The 14,720-nt window shown below is 35.3% G+C and overlaps 1 protein-coding gene across 2 annotated transcripts in view; it reads left to right on the top strand.

The window, feature by feature from the left end:
* IRAG1 (inositol 1,4,5-triphosphate receptor associated 1) overlaps positions 1-14,720 on the top strand; it is a 126,859-nt gene that overhangs the window by 78,512 nt on the left and 33,627 nt on the right. Inside the window, exons 8-13 of one of the 2 annotated variants that reach the window (XM_041129225.1) lie at positions 250-281; positions 1,290-1,343; positions 2,048-2,236; positions 3,970-4,081; positions 8,850-8,950; positions 11,760-11,830. The exons of the other annotated variant lie outside the window; for it this stretch is intronic. Of the exons in view, the coding sequence (XP_040985159.1) occupies positions 2,118-2,236; positions 3,970-4,081; positions 8,850-8,950; positions 11,760-11,830 (403 nt within the window). The 5' untranslated portion in view covers positions 250-281; positions 1,290-1,343; positions 2,048-2,117. The remainder of the gene's footprint in view (positions 1-249; positions 282-1,289; positions 1,344-2,047; positions 2,237-3,969; positions 4,082-8,849; positions 8,951-11,759; positions 11,831-14,720) is intronic. 2 annotated transcript variants of the gene reach the window in all.

Raw genomic sequence — 14,720 nt, 5'->3', positions numbered from 1 at the left:
CATGTCACTTTTTTGTAGTTACCTTGCTTCTATCTCATCTTCATGTGTTGTTAATAGTTGGTGACTGTTGTTGGATACAAAAATACTTAACTGTTGAAACACACAGATATTTAATGCTACTGCTGTCTGCCTAATCTCTGTGGGTTTATCAAAATATATGTAACCATAAATGTCTGTTTTCCATCATATTAGGGATTTTCAAGATACTTTGCCTTAATAAACATTTTAAAATCTTCTTTTTATTCATAGAGAGCTTCCTCTACTCTTATTTGAAGTCAGAGGTGGGTAAAATCATGATACAAACATGAGCTTCCACTTATTGCAGTAGAGCTAGAAATTCACCTGTAACAGGTTCAAAATGTCTACAAAAAGCTTGAAACATACTGTTCCTACAGCATATACTGCTCTGAAAAAAATGTATGCTGACTGTTCAAAAAAAGTCTTTATCTTGGTCTTCATAATGATGTCATATATGCTGCATCTTTTCTACAGAACTTTTCAAAGAACTTCAGTGAAATAATTATTTTTTCTGAACACACTAATACTTATGTAAAGATCATTTTTACAATCTATTAGTTCTGCATTAAATTTATGTGAGATGGCTTTCTATTCCTCTAGTAAAAGAGAAAATTAAGTTTCCAATATAATGTGAAATAAATCTAATAAAAGCATGGGTCTTAGCTGCTTCTGTAGTCCAAAGTTTTCACACATTCTGTAGGTTTTACAACACAGAATTTTTTCTGTGAAAGCTGGCTTGAGGAACTTGTCACTGCTGAGGCTGCTTCAGTATTTCCTGTGAATGGTTTAGCCTCTTTTTTTTTTTTTTTTTTTTCCAAATCAACACAAGTATTTTGACAATTTTAATTGTAAGCCTCCATAAACCGACATGTTCCTAAATATGTTTCTTGGCCCTTCCCTGAAATGCAAGGGAAAACTGTAGAAGGTTAATCTTACAATGTTGCTAGGTGCCTTGAACTTCAAATCATCTGCCCATCTCAACCTCTTTGTTCCATGTATCTTGATTGCCAGAAGAGTAAAAGAATTGAGATGAGATTAGTAATTCAGGTTTGGGAGAAGATAACATGTTTTGGAGGTTGAACCTATGTTTGTTGGGTATATTTATCTGTTTGGCACACTATTGAAGTTGTTATATTACTGTTGGAGTGTATAGCTCCATTCTGTACACAGGTGTGACTTAACTGTAAAGGGAATATAGTTAGCTCTTACTAGTCCAGGCAGAAACTGTGTGCCAGATTATCTCTGATAACTGCATTGTCTGTCATCTGTAGGCACCACCAAGGAGTTGAATGATTTATTTATGAGGACTGTTCCTTAACTATCCGGTAGGTGTCATAGTAAGTCTTGTAATACATACACTGTAGCTATAAGGATTAGTACATAACATTTGTCATCTTCAGACTACTGTACAGGCTTTAATGCTAATAATACCCTTGTGAAAGCAGTAGCTCCCGTTGATACTAATAATAGGAATTTTGTCACCTAATAGGTGGTGATTTTTTTTTTTTTTCCATTTGGGCATTACTGCTATTTTGCTTTGGAAGTGTCTTGCACAGTGTTGTCTTGTGCAGATGTACACCAAGTCTTTGTGCAATGCGCCTAGGGCTTGCTGTTGCTCAAAGGAAGAGTGCCACCATCTGGGTTTCCAGTTTTACTCCTTTCTTTGAGATCTGAGATCACACTCTGTAGCATTAGGACTTTGTTAGTTACTAAAAGGCATATTACAGATATCCAGGATGCTGTTTCCTTTGTAGAGGATTTTTAGAGATGGTAGTTTGGTCACAGCCAAAACAGTCATAATAATGAAAAAAAATTGCTAAAACAGAGGGAAGAGATGGAAATAGCAACAAGAATAGAAGGATGTCCATATTTAATGCATTTACTAAGTTATACTTGACCTTGAAAGCTTTAGTTAATAAAACACAAGATAGCATTTTTAATTTTAAACCTTAATACTGTTTGTTATTGTAAAGTGTTAGAGCATAGAGTTTTAAATGGATTTGATTTGTATTTTTGGCATCTAACACAGCCTGCAGATCACAAGGCCTCTCAGCGCTTATGCCTTCAGGCTAACTTGAAACAGATATTCTCAGCAGTGCATGGTCCTGTTAGTCCACATTGCAGTTCCACGTGCTTCACACTGTCCACCATGCCAACCTTACCTGAAGAGAAGGGGCAATCAAAAGAGGCACAACACAACAGTTCTCCTCCAGCCAAAGTAAGCACTCTTACAAAGGTGTTTTCTGACACTTGTTGGAAACCTGAGGCAGAAACCTGTTTGTGTATGTTTAGGAGCTTATACAATAAAATCTAATTATTGCTATGTATTAGTGTGTTTTGATTAATTGATGAAGTCATGAATGATCTTTCAGTTGATGTTCTTATGGAATTCTTCAAATATTTTATAGACTAAGGAATGAGAACTGACGTTGCTCAAGCACTTGTTTATCAATTTGATCTGGAGGCTTATATGTCTGTCTGGTCTAAAACATTTATATCAAAGCTGTCCAAAAATGTCCTTTGTGATGTTATTACAGAAAACTTTAACCTCTGAGAAAAGAACTTAGGCTTGTACTTCATGGTAGTCTTGAAACATCTAGTGTTGCCATTACAGATACAGAAGGTGCTATGCAATTCAAGTATGTGTGAAACATGGAAATCTGCTTTTTGGTTTGTAGTCTTTCTCAGTGCTTTATTTGCCACAGCAGTAGCTGAACATATACTGGAACTGTACAGAGGGCAGGTGGGTGCTCCCCAGACATATTCATCATTTTGCTACTCAAATTTGTGGCATCTACATGTTTTTACATGTTTTATTTGCAGATAAATTAAAAAAAAATCAATGAAAGATGATACTTCTCCCTTTTGCATATTTTATACCACTGATAAAAAGTAATATTACGTTCTAATGAAGTGGGGGTTTTTTTGAATTGTTAGCTTAGCTGGAGTAAAGAACCTTACTGTGATTATAAAATCACAGGTTATCCAGGTCATCCTGTTTTATGCAAACTGGTGTAAAGAAAGAGAGGTTTTATAATCTGGCACATCCTCAGTTAAAAATGTATCCCTGTCATTGGATTTGAGGACACTGTATTCTATGCTTTAGGTGAAAACATCCGCTACTTTAACGTTGGAAAATATTGTCAGCAGTGAGCCCGACACTGATATGTCATGCATTCCATCTAAATTGCACATTGTGCTGAGTGTTAGTTTCCTGGCTTAAGACAAACACCCCAGATGGATGCAAGTTCATCAGACTATTAGCTAAGAACATATATTAGGTCAAGAAGATTTTTATTTATTTATTTTATTTTTAACTAACCCATGTGAAGCGTATTTTATTACAAAAGACTTGCTGGGTAAAACATACTCAAAGAGAAAAAAATCTGAAAAGCTAGCAGACCAGACATCAGTGAATCTAATCCTGAGCATGTTTGTCAAATGGGAGAAATGAAGAATTACAACCACCTAATCTAAAAAAAAAAATAAAAATAATTTTTAATACATTATACAGGCCTTTTAAAAGTAGGTCTTCAATGAACTATGATAATGTGATAGTTCATGAACCAGTTAACTGTGCAAAATGCTTCGGTTTAGATAAATTGTTATTTTTAGGCACAAAGTAACAGTGGAAGGTTTTTAACCAACACACTGCTCATGAGCCTACTTAAGTTAAAGATTGCAGCTAGCCAGTGTTGTGAGAATTTTATCTTGTTCATACCTGTTATCATTCTTGGGTCTTGCTGCAGTCCAAGTTCTACAGCATGACTATGTAATAAGTAAAATAGCTTATCATTATGCGATAAGGACTTGCAAGGAGGGAGAGGGCATCAGAAGGAACTAACAACTTGTGGACTTGTTTTCCGCCATTGAACAAAACTTTCCAAGTCTGGAATCTCATCTTATCTTAAGTGCTGTCTGGTGTCTAACAATTTCCTCATTCTGTTTCAGGAGATGCTTCCCCACCTTTTCCCTGCGTGCACAAATGCACACACATTCACAAAACAGTTCTGAGAAAAAGAAAATGAACCTTACACCACATGTAGTTTCTTGCTTACTTCAGGTATCTTTTACATGATGGGAAGACCTGGGTTATATTTCTCAAATTCATTTTGAGAAAACAAATATGGTTTCCCATTTCAGTATTTCTTAAAGCAGCCTATGTTCACCATTCTGACTAACTCTAAACAACATTCATCAAAGTACTCATTAGCTCTGTGTTCCTCAGGAAAGTGGATGTGAAATTCCCATTAACACAGGTGTGAGGCCAGTTAGCCTAATTCAAAGAACTTTAGGCCCTTGTTTGAAATGTTGTCTGAATTAAGAGTATGTAGTTGAACTCTTAGTTTGTGTGCTGTCTTGTTACAGTAGGTATTGAACATTTTAGAAGTGTTTTATACAGAATCATTTCTCCCACCATAAATTATAGAACTTCATAATCAGATGTCATTTTTAGTACTTTCCATGTTTTAATGTCATTGGATTTATTTCACATAGAATAGTATACTATTATAATATGCTTTCACTGATACTCTTAAAAACTGATTTCAGGTGTTTAGTATTAAAAATGTAATTTCTATACGTGTAATGCATACCTGCAGCAAAGAAAATTAGATCCTTACCAGTTATGTTAAGATTTATAGTGGCCTATAAATCTCCCTGCACTTTCAGGGTTGGTTGTGAGCTGCCATCTTTCCCTCTTTTTAAATCAAAAATCTCTATTTCTATTTCCAGCTTTCTCCTCTCTTTGTATCCTGAATTTACTGGCTCTTCTGACTGCTGGGGAAAAGACTGCCTCAGATGTTCATAATGTTTCTCATACACTGATTATTCCATCATTCAAGCTTCTGCATTTCTTTTTTTTATTATTATTCCTATTTAAATTTGTATTGTACTTTTATCAAATCGCTGCATGTCATCTTTTTGTTCTGAAGGAGATGTCCCATGTTTACTTTGTTGTCCTGTCTGTTTCAACTAGATGCAGTTACAATTGAATTTCATTACTTTACTTGCTAAACTCTAAGCTCAGCACTTCACTTAAACATCTAAAATTAAGGTTATTTAAAACCCCATCTTACTCAAAAGACTACTGTCTGAGATGCATAACTTTTCTGAGGTCTTTCACATAAGTGTCTGTTTCAGGCCAAATTTGTTCTGAAATTCAGTCCAGACCTTTAATTAATTTCTAAGAATACGACCAGGTGGCAGAGGATTTTTTTTTTTTTTCCCAATGCTCTAAAGAATTCAGGTGGTATATAGTAAAGCTTTATCATCTGACTATCCTGGCAGGGTAGCTCTTTTAGCAGAGAGGGGTTTTTGTGGGTATTTTTTTCCCCATTACTGTTCAAATCTATCCAGATTTGACTGGATTATAAAACTTCTAAAAAAGTTTTTACCGTATGCTTAGTGAGGGCTTGGTAGAGCTTAACAGCCAGAATGTCTGCAGATCCTACCTACCCTGAGTATCCCTGAGCCTCTTAGATCTTCTGTTATGGACCAAACTGCACGTGCCATCTTCTCAGCCCTGCACAAGTCTCCCTGCAAGACTAGGTGGCACATGGTATCATCCTTGTAGAACATCTGGATCAGTTCCCACCTGAGCCGTAGAAGTGGAGTCAGTTCTACCCTACATTTTTATGCGAGGAGGCCTTGGGACAAAAAGGAAGCAAAGACTCGGTAGCAGGCCGTCACTGGTACTAGGAGATAAGGCAGCTGTTGGGAATAGCTGAAGAGCAGACCTGTGTGGAAGCTAACAGAGAGAGCAGTTACAGGCAGGCAATGGGAGGGTGGTGGAAAACTTCTGTATCATCTTGTGCAGATGTGCAACTGTGAGACGGCTTAAGCTTCCTGTTAAACCTTCTGTTCCGAGGTCTGCATATAGCAGCCTGAGTACTCTTCATAGTACAAAGATTTCTTTTGATTCAAGCCAGCTGGCCCTGAAAACAGCTTCATGCTCTAGCTCTTCCTGCCCCTATCCTATACAGATGTGCAACAGGTTTGGACAACAGAGGCATGAGTTTTCACCTGTGTAGAAGTTGAGCTACATAGCTGCTGACCAAGATTAATGTATTCTACCTGACCTGAACTAGCCTTGGGTACAGCCTTTTTCTTTTTCTTCTCTTTTCTTCTTTTTCAATGAGCTGTTTTTAGAGTCCTAAAATGGACTTGAATGACTCCAAGGCTGATGTTACGTCATTCAAAAGCTTTTGCTCTTTGGCAGTCATGAGATTAGTACAAACAACGTACATGTGTACTCAGCTGCTTTGCCCTACAAGCAGGGCAGTCACCTGAATTTTTGTCATTGACTGTTAGACAAAATACATTGTTACTTAGTAACATTTTAAAGAATACCACTAAAACTTGCTTTCAAACTGTTATCATACAATGTCAGTTATGCACTTGAATTACATAATATATCATGCTTTTACATTCTGACATTTCCAGTATTACAAGGATATTTTTCTTAAACTTAAATCTTTGTATTATTTTCTTGGCACGTTTCCCATCCTGCTTTCCTGTGACTGACAGTGTAAACTTGCCGAGGAATGTCATATGAGAATTATGACTATAAAAGTGTGGAGCTGCAAGGAATGTATTTATTTTAGTAAAAAAAAAAAAAAAAAAAAGCTGTTTACAACAGAATCAAGAATCCTAAACTAGATGTCCAAACCAAAGCATATTTTATTGCCTTTGAGAGGAAGAAGGGTTATGCTATATACTTTAATATTATACCATTTTCAAAATGCTTCTAGAGTTGTTTGAATTGATCAGAAAATACCTTATTTCAACAAGAATAAAATGCAGCACTGAGAGAGGTGTTGAAAGGAGTTCTATTGTATCTGATAGATATTAGCAGTCCTGTGACTGTTAGCTTTCTGGATGTATGTAATTCCATTTCAATTTATACTCTTGGCTACTTGTTTATTGTAACAAACCTTATGACTATGCTAATTTCTCCACATGACAGTAGATGACTGAAATAATTATTCATTGATGGCATTTATTTCAAATAATTGAAATTATTTAATTTTCTCTGTTCTAAAATGTTGACTTGTTAAACTGTGAGCTAATACATGCATCATTCTGTAAATGCCTGAATTAGTGCTTTTATAACAACTTTTTATTACCTGCCTGTTTAATGAATATTACTAAAATAAATGTTATTCTGAATTCATTACACTTGTGTCAACCTCTAGTAGGGAAACATTCTTAAAAGGAGCAAGCAAAACTGACAGCAAATGCTATTTCAATAAAAGCAAAATGATGTTTATAACAGTTGAATGTAATTGGCTTTGTGTCATGGATAGCAAGCATGCTCTTTTAGACAATTCAGAAGCGTTGCTTCCCTGAGAGGTGGTCAGTGCCCCAGGCCTGTCAGTGTTTAAGTGGCATTTGAACAATGCCCTTAATAACATGCTTTAACTTTTGGTCAGCCCCGAAGTGGTCAGGCAGTTGGACTAGATGGTCATTGTAGGTCCCTTCCAAATGAAAATATTCCATTCCATTCTATTCTATTCTATTTTCTAATCCAATGCCAACTGAAGTAAAATTTTCTTAAGAAACTTTGGGATATAGTTTCAAGAAAAAATTAGACTCCAAATGACTAAATAAAATTAAAATACTTGTACATACCAGTGCCTAGCAGAAGCAATTAGGATTTGAGAATTTACAAATTATTCTTTCAGTTTTACAAGTTGATTGATGGCAGTCCCCTGCTGCTTTTGGGAAGCTTTCCCTCCAGCTATAAATACTTACGCTGCTATGATATGTTCTACTTACCTCATGATCGTACTCTAAAATAAAAATTGCAACTTCTAACAGGTGCCTACACTTTCCCCCCTTTGCATGATTTTATGTGAATCACTTTCTTCAACTTCTTGACTGACTGTAAACACCAGATTGCTTATGTAGCCTTTCAACAGTACAGGGGTTGATTTTTTTTTTTTTCTTTTTTTGTGTGTGTGTGTGTATGTGAATCTGAATGTAGTACATGGGGTAGAAGTAATAATTTTTTTACTACATATGAGAAATGCACAGTTCTTTATTCCAACTTGATGCATCTCCATTTGGGATATCTCACAGGAAACAGATTTCTTCTCTTGCTGATTGGCATCATTGTGGTAGAAGGTCTGGGGTTAAGTTCTTGCAACAAGTTCTCATACTTTTTAAGAAGGCAAGCATACATTGATATTCAGTGCCAGCTTCTTTTGTCAATTCACTATATTGTATTTTGTTAAATACTGAAGTTTTATATTTTAAAAAATATTTTTCCAATTCATGGGAGGGAAAACTAAGTAGAACGCTAACAAGTTAAACTTACAATTATTTTCTGGTTTTTTGGATTGCATGTGTACTCTTAATACTGCATTTATTCAAGCTTTCATTGCACACTAGTACAGTTTGGAGGTTTTTTGTGCCTAATTTAGCCCTGTTATACATAGCTGCTTTTCGCTCTTGCATTCAGCTCCTAAGTTCACTAAGTGTTGTACGTGCACTTCAGTAGAGGAATGGTTTGCTGTGTAAAAAATCAGTTTGTCTACCATTTTAAAGCTTGCTTATTAGTTCCATTCTTACTGAATTTAGCTTGTGTGCATTAAAAATTTGTAAAGAAAAGGGATATTCCAGGTGTCCATCTTCACTTTTTAGCAATTTAAGTATAGGCCTCTAATTCACATTTGTTTTATCAAGTAAGAGTTAATTCTCACTTAGTTCAGTCATTTTCTGTTTTACCAAAATTGAGCAATACACATTAATTTCCACATAGAGCATCAATATTCAGTGTTTTTGTTTTCTGTTTAACTACATTTTTATATTTGTCACAAACCATTCAGGACACTACTGTTGAAGGGACAACATGCAGTACACCTTCTGTTGTTCTTCCAGAGAATGCTGTTACGCCAGATGTAGAAATTGATAAAAATCTGCTTAACAGGTACTATATAATACATTACCAATCTGTGCATAAATTGTACAGTAATTCCAGGACCTGTGTTTCTAAAATATTGCTTTCAAATTTATATTGTATTAAAGTATTATTGCTGTATCTCTAGTTGTAAATTGATCCTGTTGTCTTTGCATTTTGATGATGATTTTTTGGATGGGGGGGTTGGCACGGACAGGAATATAATTGATACTAAAAGAGTAAAGGTTCATATAATACTAAGCCTGCCAATATGACTCAGTATATTGTAAATTTACATGAACTTTCTTATATTTCAGAATAGCATAATTTGAAACTAAAACAAAAATGTAAATTAAAGCTTTGCATAATTTGGACTAAAAGCTGTAACTTTTAAGTCCATCCTTTTGGTAGCAAATAAAATGTGGCCTGGTGAGGAAAAAATTGCTTGGTCAAATCCTCTTGTAGACATATAGTGGTGTGCGTGTGTATGCTACAATCTACACCTACTACAAGGATGCGTGACAGTTGGATTCCTCATGTTCTGTGCATGGCAATGTGCAATACTGTCCATCTGTCCAAATTTTAACCTTTACTTAGACCCAGTCAAAGAACAACTGAGATCAATAAAAAGTACAATTGAGCATTTTTGTGTTTCCTGAATTATTCCCCCCTCCCCCGGAAATTTTTCAGTTCAGTAGCTAAATACCTAATTCTGGTCTACTAATTATATATATACACCAGTAGTGCTGCCTTTAATCATATAAATATTTCCACTGAACAATAAGAGCTTTGTAGACTGATGTAGAGTTAGGAAATTAATCCTTGTAAGACTTTAAAAAATTACTGTTTTTTCAATACTAAAGATGTAAGTTTCTGAATGTATGGTCAGCCAGCAGTGACTCTTGCAAATGGGTGTATCTTATGTACAAAGCCTGTGTTGTCTCTTCCCTTCTTGAATTAAAGAAGTAGCTATATTACCATCTCATTAACAATATTCTTAGTATTGTGCTGAAAAATAGACATTGTAGCAATAATATTTGCAACCTGTTGTAATTGTTTTGTCTATTGAAAGGAAATGCAGCAACAAACTATGTTGTTCTTAAAAACAATCTGTTTGCATGATCCTTAAATTACTAAAGTGTGTTTTAACAAAGAAGGAAGGTTTTTGGCAAAAGATGGACTTGCAATGTATGACAGTTTGTATAATAAGGCTTATTTGTGAGGGCAGAAAATTTCCAAGGAAGGCTTGTGATCATAAAAATGCTTTGCATTTTTTACTAATAGCTTTTGCAAGGATTTTATTTACTTTTTATACTTAGCATTTTATAGTTTTTGAACTGCTGAAAGTGTTCCTTATCTTCTTTTGACAGGTTTAGCATGTTACATATATCTTTCAGAATAAATGTACCCTCCAGTCTTGTGCATATTATCTTGGTATTGACTTAAAACTCATACTGTGTTATATAACTTAAGGTGATGTTGGTGAAGCTACTGTTACTGTATATTGTTTCTTTCCTTATAAATATTGTTCGTAGTCTGGCATTGCTGACTAACTTTGTTTCATGAGATAATATTCTAAGATATTAGAATAGCACGATATTATTAGCCAGCATCTTTAAAATTTTCTTCTAAAGCCAATTAAGATATGCTCAGTTCTTCTAAAGTCCAGAGTTGAAAGCATTGGAAACTGTGTTACTGGACTTTTTTTCTATCTAAAAAACAAATGCAACAAGTGTAGGCTTCTTTCCCAACTCTCTTCTTTCACTTCCTCCCTTGTATCTGTTAAGTCCTCCTTACTGTTTCAGTGAAGCTGCAAAAGAACTTCTGTAGCACCTGAAAACTGGGATAGGACCACATTCCTGATCCTGTGAAATAAAATAGGTATCAGTTGAAAATTCAAGTAGATAATGTTTCTAAGCTAGACAGTTGGACAAATTAAATGTCTAGCTTGAATACTATAGTACAGTGAGTTTTGAAGCAGATGTTTAGGCCCATTCAGGTAGACAGGGCAAGAATACCACCTTGACGTTAAGCATATGTGAAAGTAAGCTGTTGAATGGAAATAATAATCCTGTTTGAAGTCAAAAACTTCAATTCAGTTTTGAGTTGAATTAATTTTCAGTCTTCTGATAAAGCATACTTTTTGACCTGGGTTTTTTAATTTATTGACCTGCCATTAGACTTAAAACATGAGAAAAGATAATCAGAAAGTATTGATCATAAATCTATACTATAATTTGCTTGTGTTTTTAAAGTGTGCTTCCCCAAACTTCAAGATTATTTAAGAGTCAGAATGCAGTCCTTTAAAAGCAGCATTATTTGCTGGATCAGCATTTAATTTTCTGTAGTCATTTGAGACTTTCATCTGGTTTTCAATCTAGAAAGTTCCCATATTGCTATATGGGAGCATCAGTGTGGGAGCCTAAGAAATTATTTCAGTCATAAAACCTAGTTTAGGAAGCACTAACAATTTACAAAGACTAATTTTTTTTTTTTTTTTTTTTGGCAATGTACCATATTTGCATGAGTTTTAAGTCATGATAATGAACTAAAGAAATGTAGTTTTTCTGAGAAATCAAAAGCTCACAGTGTATGAGGTTATCAGCAAATGTCACAACTCCTTTGTGAGAGCAATTTCTGTAATTTTCCTTCTTTCTGCAATCTTCCTCCATTTTCCAGTTGTTTGGAGATGAGAGGAATTGGAATAAAACCTTTTTGTTTTCATTTTTTTAATCAAAGAAAAAGTGCTTTCTTTTTAATGTTAAATTTTTATAGAGACTTAGAACATTTTTTTGGTGGCATACTCCCATAATTTTTGCTTGTTCATTTTTCTCTCTAGGCCTCGTAGTCCTCATAGGAGACATTCTAATCGTGCCACTAGGAATCCAACAAGTTCATTGACTTCTGTTGGTAAGAAGTGATTATTCATATAAGTTAGTAGTTTTCTCAGAAAATGTGACATACAATAAAGACCTAAATATAGAGTCTGGCTGTATAGACTACAGCTTCTTTCCTGTGCATACTGTCTGTAATGCATGCACAGGGAATACTGCTAGCATGTTGAATTGTGATCATGCATTTACAATCATAAGTGGATCGCATGCAGACAGATCCAGGGAAATATGCCTGTTAGTTTTATAAAGTTGTTAGATTAGTGTGTTAGCTTAACATTTTTAGAAGGCTGGAGATACACATGCTTAAAATTCTTGTTGTACGCAAAATACTGTTCAGTAACACTGGTTTTGTTACTTTTTAGCAAGGAGCTTAACAGACACTTAAGTCTCAAGTTATTTAGTTTGGCAAATCTATCAGATTAAACCTCAAATGAAAACAAGCTATCCAGGGGAAGATTTTCTTAATTTCTTCACTTTCTAATGAGTCTCTTACTACATAATTAGTTCTATTAGTTTTCTGGTAGCTACCTGTGGAGTAAATTGTTTTTCAAGGGGACTAATGGTGTGGATGCGGATTTATGAGTACTACAGACTGAGATAAAAGCTCATCCTGTTAAGTCAGTGACAAAGCTCCCATCAGTTCTTAGTCTTGGTATGTTTGCATTTGGATTGTTAGTTGTCTCCATTTATGTATTTCTTGCAAAGTAAAAGTTGAACAGAGTTGATCATAGAATGTTTATACTATCGCACGTAAAGGATGAAGGAAAAGCATATGAGACCTCCTACCAAAATCAGGGCGGGGAGTGGGTGGGTGTACATTTCTACGTCAGAAATGTAGAATAAATGTTTAAAATTATTTTTATCTTTACAACAATGTTACTTTCTCCCAGCCATTAACTTAATTTGAGCCAATTATCACTGCTTTATGCTGTGCATGAAAACAGTTTTCTGTAAAATCATGGACATGTGTGATCATTGTATACCTTAAAAAAAAAAAATTACTGGTTTTGTGACAGACTTAAAACCAAGCTTATCAGGTGACTATTCCAATACTCTCAGAGGCTTTTAAAGGGAAGCACCCTTTCTACTATTACTAAGGAACCTAGTTCTTAGGCGTCTTGAAACAGATGCATCTGTTCCTTTTTTTCTTTACTAAAGCACCAGCAAACATCAGAGCCCTGCTACCTCTCTGATACTCAAAATACTCAGAATAAAAATTACGTTTTATCAGCTTAGATTGCTTTTAGTAATTGAGATTCTATTAAGGACTCTGATTAATAAGTCCTCTTTGTGTGATTTTATTAAGAAACTCAGATATGTGGAGTTGTTCTTGACCAATATATTGAACATAGGCATGGGGGTTCATGGAGCATTTCTGAATTTTCCAATAGCGAAGGGATTCCTGGCAGTCGTAGCAAATATTTCTTATAAGAAGCACTGATCTGCTGATGATAGCAGATTGTGCATCCCTAGGGTTGAAAAATGGCTACAGCTAAGATTACTTTCCCTAAATTATAGTTATGTTTCTACTTTCTCTTATATAGGAAGTATTGCATGAAGAAAAAAATTAATTGGTACCTCTGAAAGTAATCCAAACTCTCTCTGCTATTAACAGTGTATATACCTTATTTTTTTTCTTTCTGGTGGTCAAAACAGAGAGGCCAGAACCCTTTCAGGCAGAATCTAATGTATTATTACACATTTAATTTCCCTTTTTGTGGATTTATGAGGGTTAGTTTGCTGGAATTAATTTGGTATTTGTGACATGACAAAAATACCATAATAATTTTATACATCTGGGATCCTCGGCTAGTTTCATACAAATAGAGAATTGGAGATTTTAAAATACGGTAAAACATCCTTAACATTGCCTTTTTCTTAATAAGATAGTAAAATATTTTATGTAAGTAGTATTTCCACTGTTGTAGTAGAGTTAGCTTCTCAACCATGCAGAGATAAGATGCTAACTATTCGTATCAGTAACAGTCAGAATTAATCCTTACGAGTTTGTGATTCTGATGCTTTTGTAACTGGGTACTCAGTTGCATCAGTATGCCTGTAAAAATGTAGTTGAGAGAAAGCCCACTGAAAGATTGTTAGGAGGCTTCGAAGAGTTGTGACTTCTCGTGCATTTGCTCCAGTTTTGTGATTGATCCCTTAAATTTGTAAGATGTGGGTTTTGGCTGCTTGCATTGAAAGGGAAACTTCCTTTATATGTCCTGTAAAACTAAGGTGGAGATAAGATCCATGTAAATCAGCTCAGATCCACTGAAGGGAACTTGGAACACTTAAAATCTATCCTGCTTGCCAGCAGTTGATTTCAGAGGTAACTAAACCTGTGGAAACTAAATAAATTTATGGAACTGTACTGACAGAAATCAGACTTATACAAAAGAATGATTATCCCTCCATTATCCCTCCATATTCAGAGATGCAGCAGCAAGAGCTGCCTTCCCCCAATTTGGTATCCAAATTAGGACTTTATGATCTAGATGAGTGGACAACTGGACAGGTAAAAAATTGGCTGCATAGTTTGGCTCTGACGGTAGTGACTGGTAGGTTGGTCATATGCTCCCTAGATGTTAGCAAAAGGAGAGGGTTCTCTGAAAGAAACAAACCTTTCCAGATGTCATTCTGCTGAAGACAGAGCTTTGCTTCAAGCCTGCTTTCTGTTTCAGCTGCTGTGGCTGGCCTTTGGCTGTGTCTTGGAACCCACTCAAGAAAATGAGTTGTGCTTTCAATCTTTATCAATGACCTGGAGGAGGATGGAGTGCACTCACTGTCATCAAATTAGCAGATGAAATCAAATTGGCAGAGATTAATTAATATATGCTTGAGGGCAGTGCTGCAATTCAGAGACCTAGACAGGCTGGAGGAATGAGCCAGTAGGAACCTTATGACATTCA

This window comes from Aquila chrysaetos, chromosome 16, assembly GCF_900496995.4.
Source record: "Aquila chrysaetos chrysaetos chromosome 16, bAquChr1.4, whole genome shotgun sequence".
NCBI lineage: Eukaryota > Metazoa > Chordata > Aves > Accipitriformes > Accipitridae > Aquila > Aquila chrysaetos.
The sequence above is the reverse complement of the archived record's forward strand: the minus strand, read 5'-3'. Positions and strand labels throughout refer to the sequence as shown.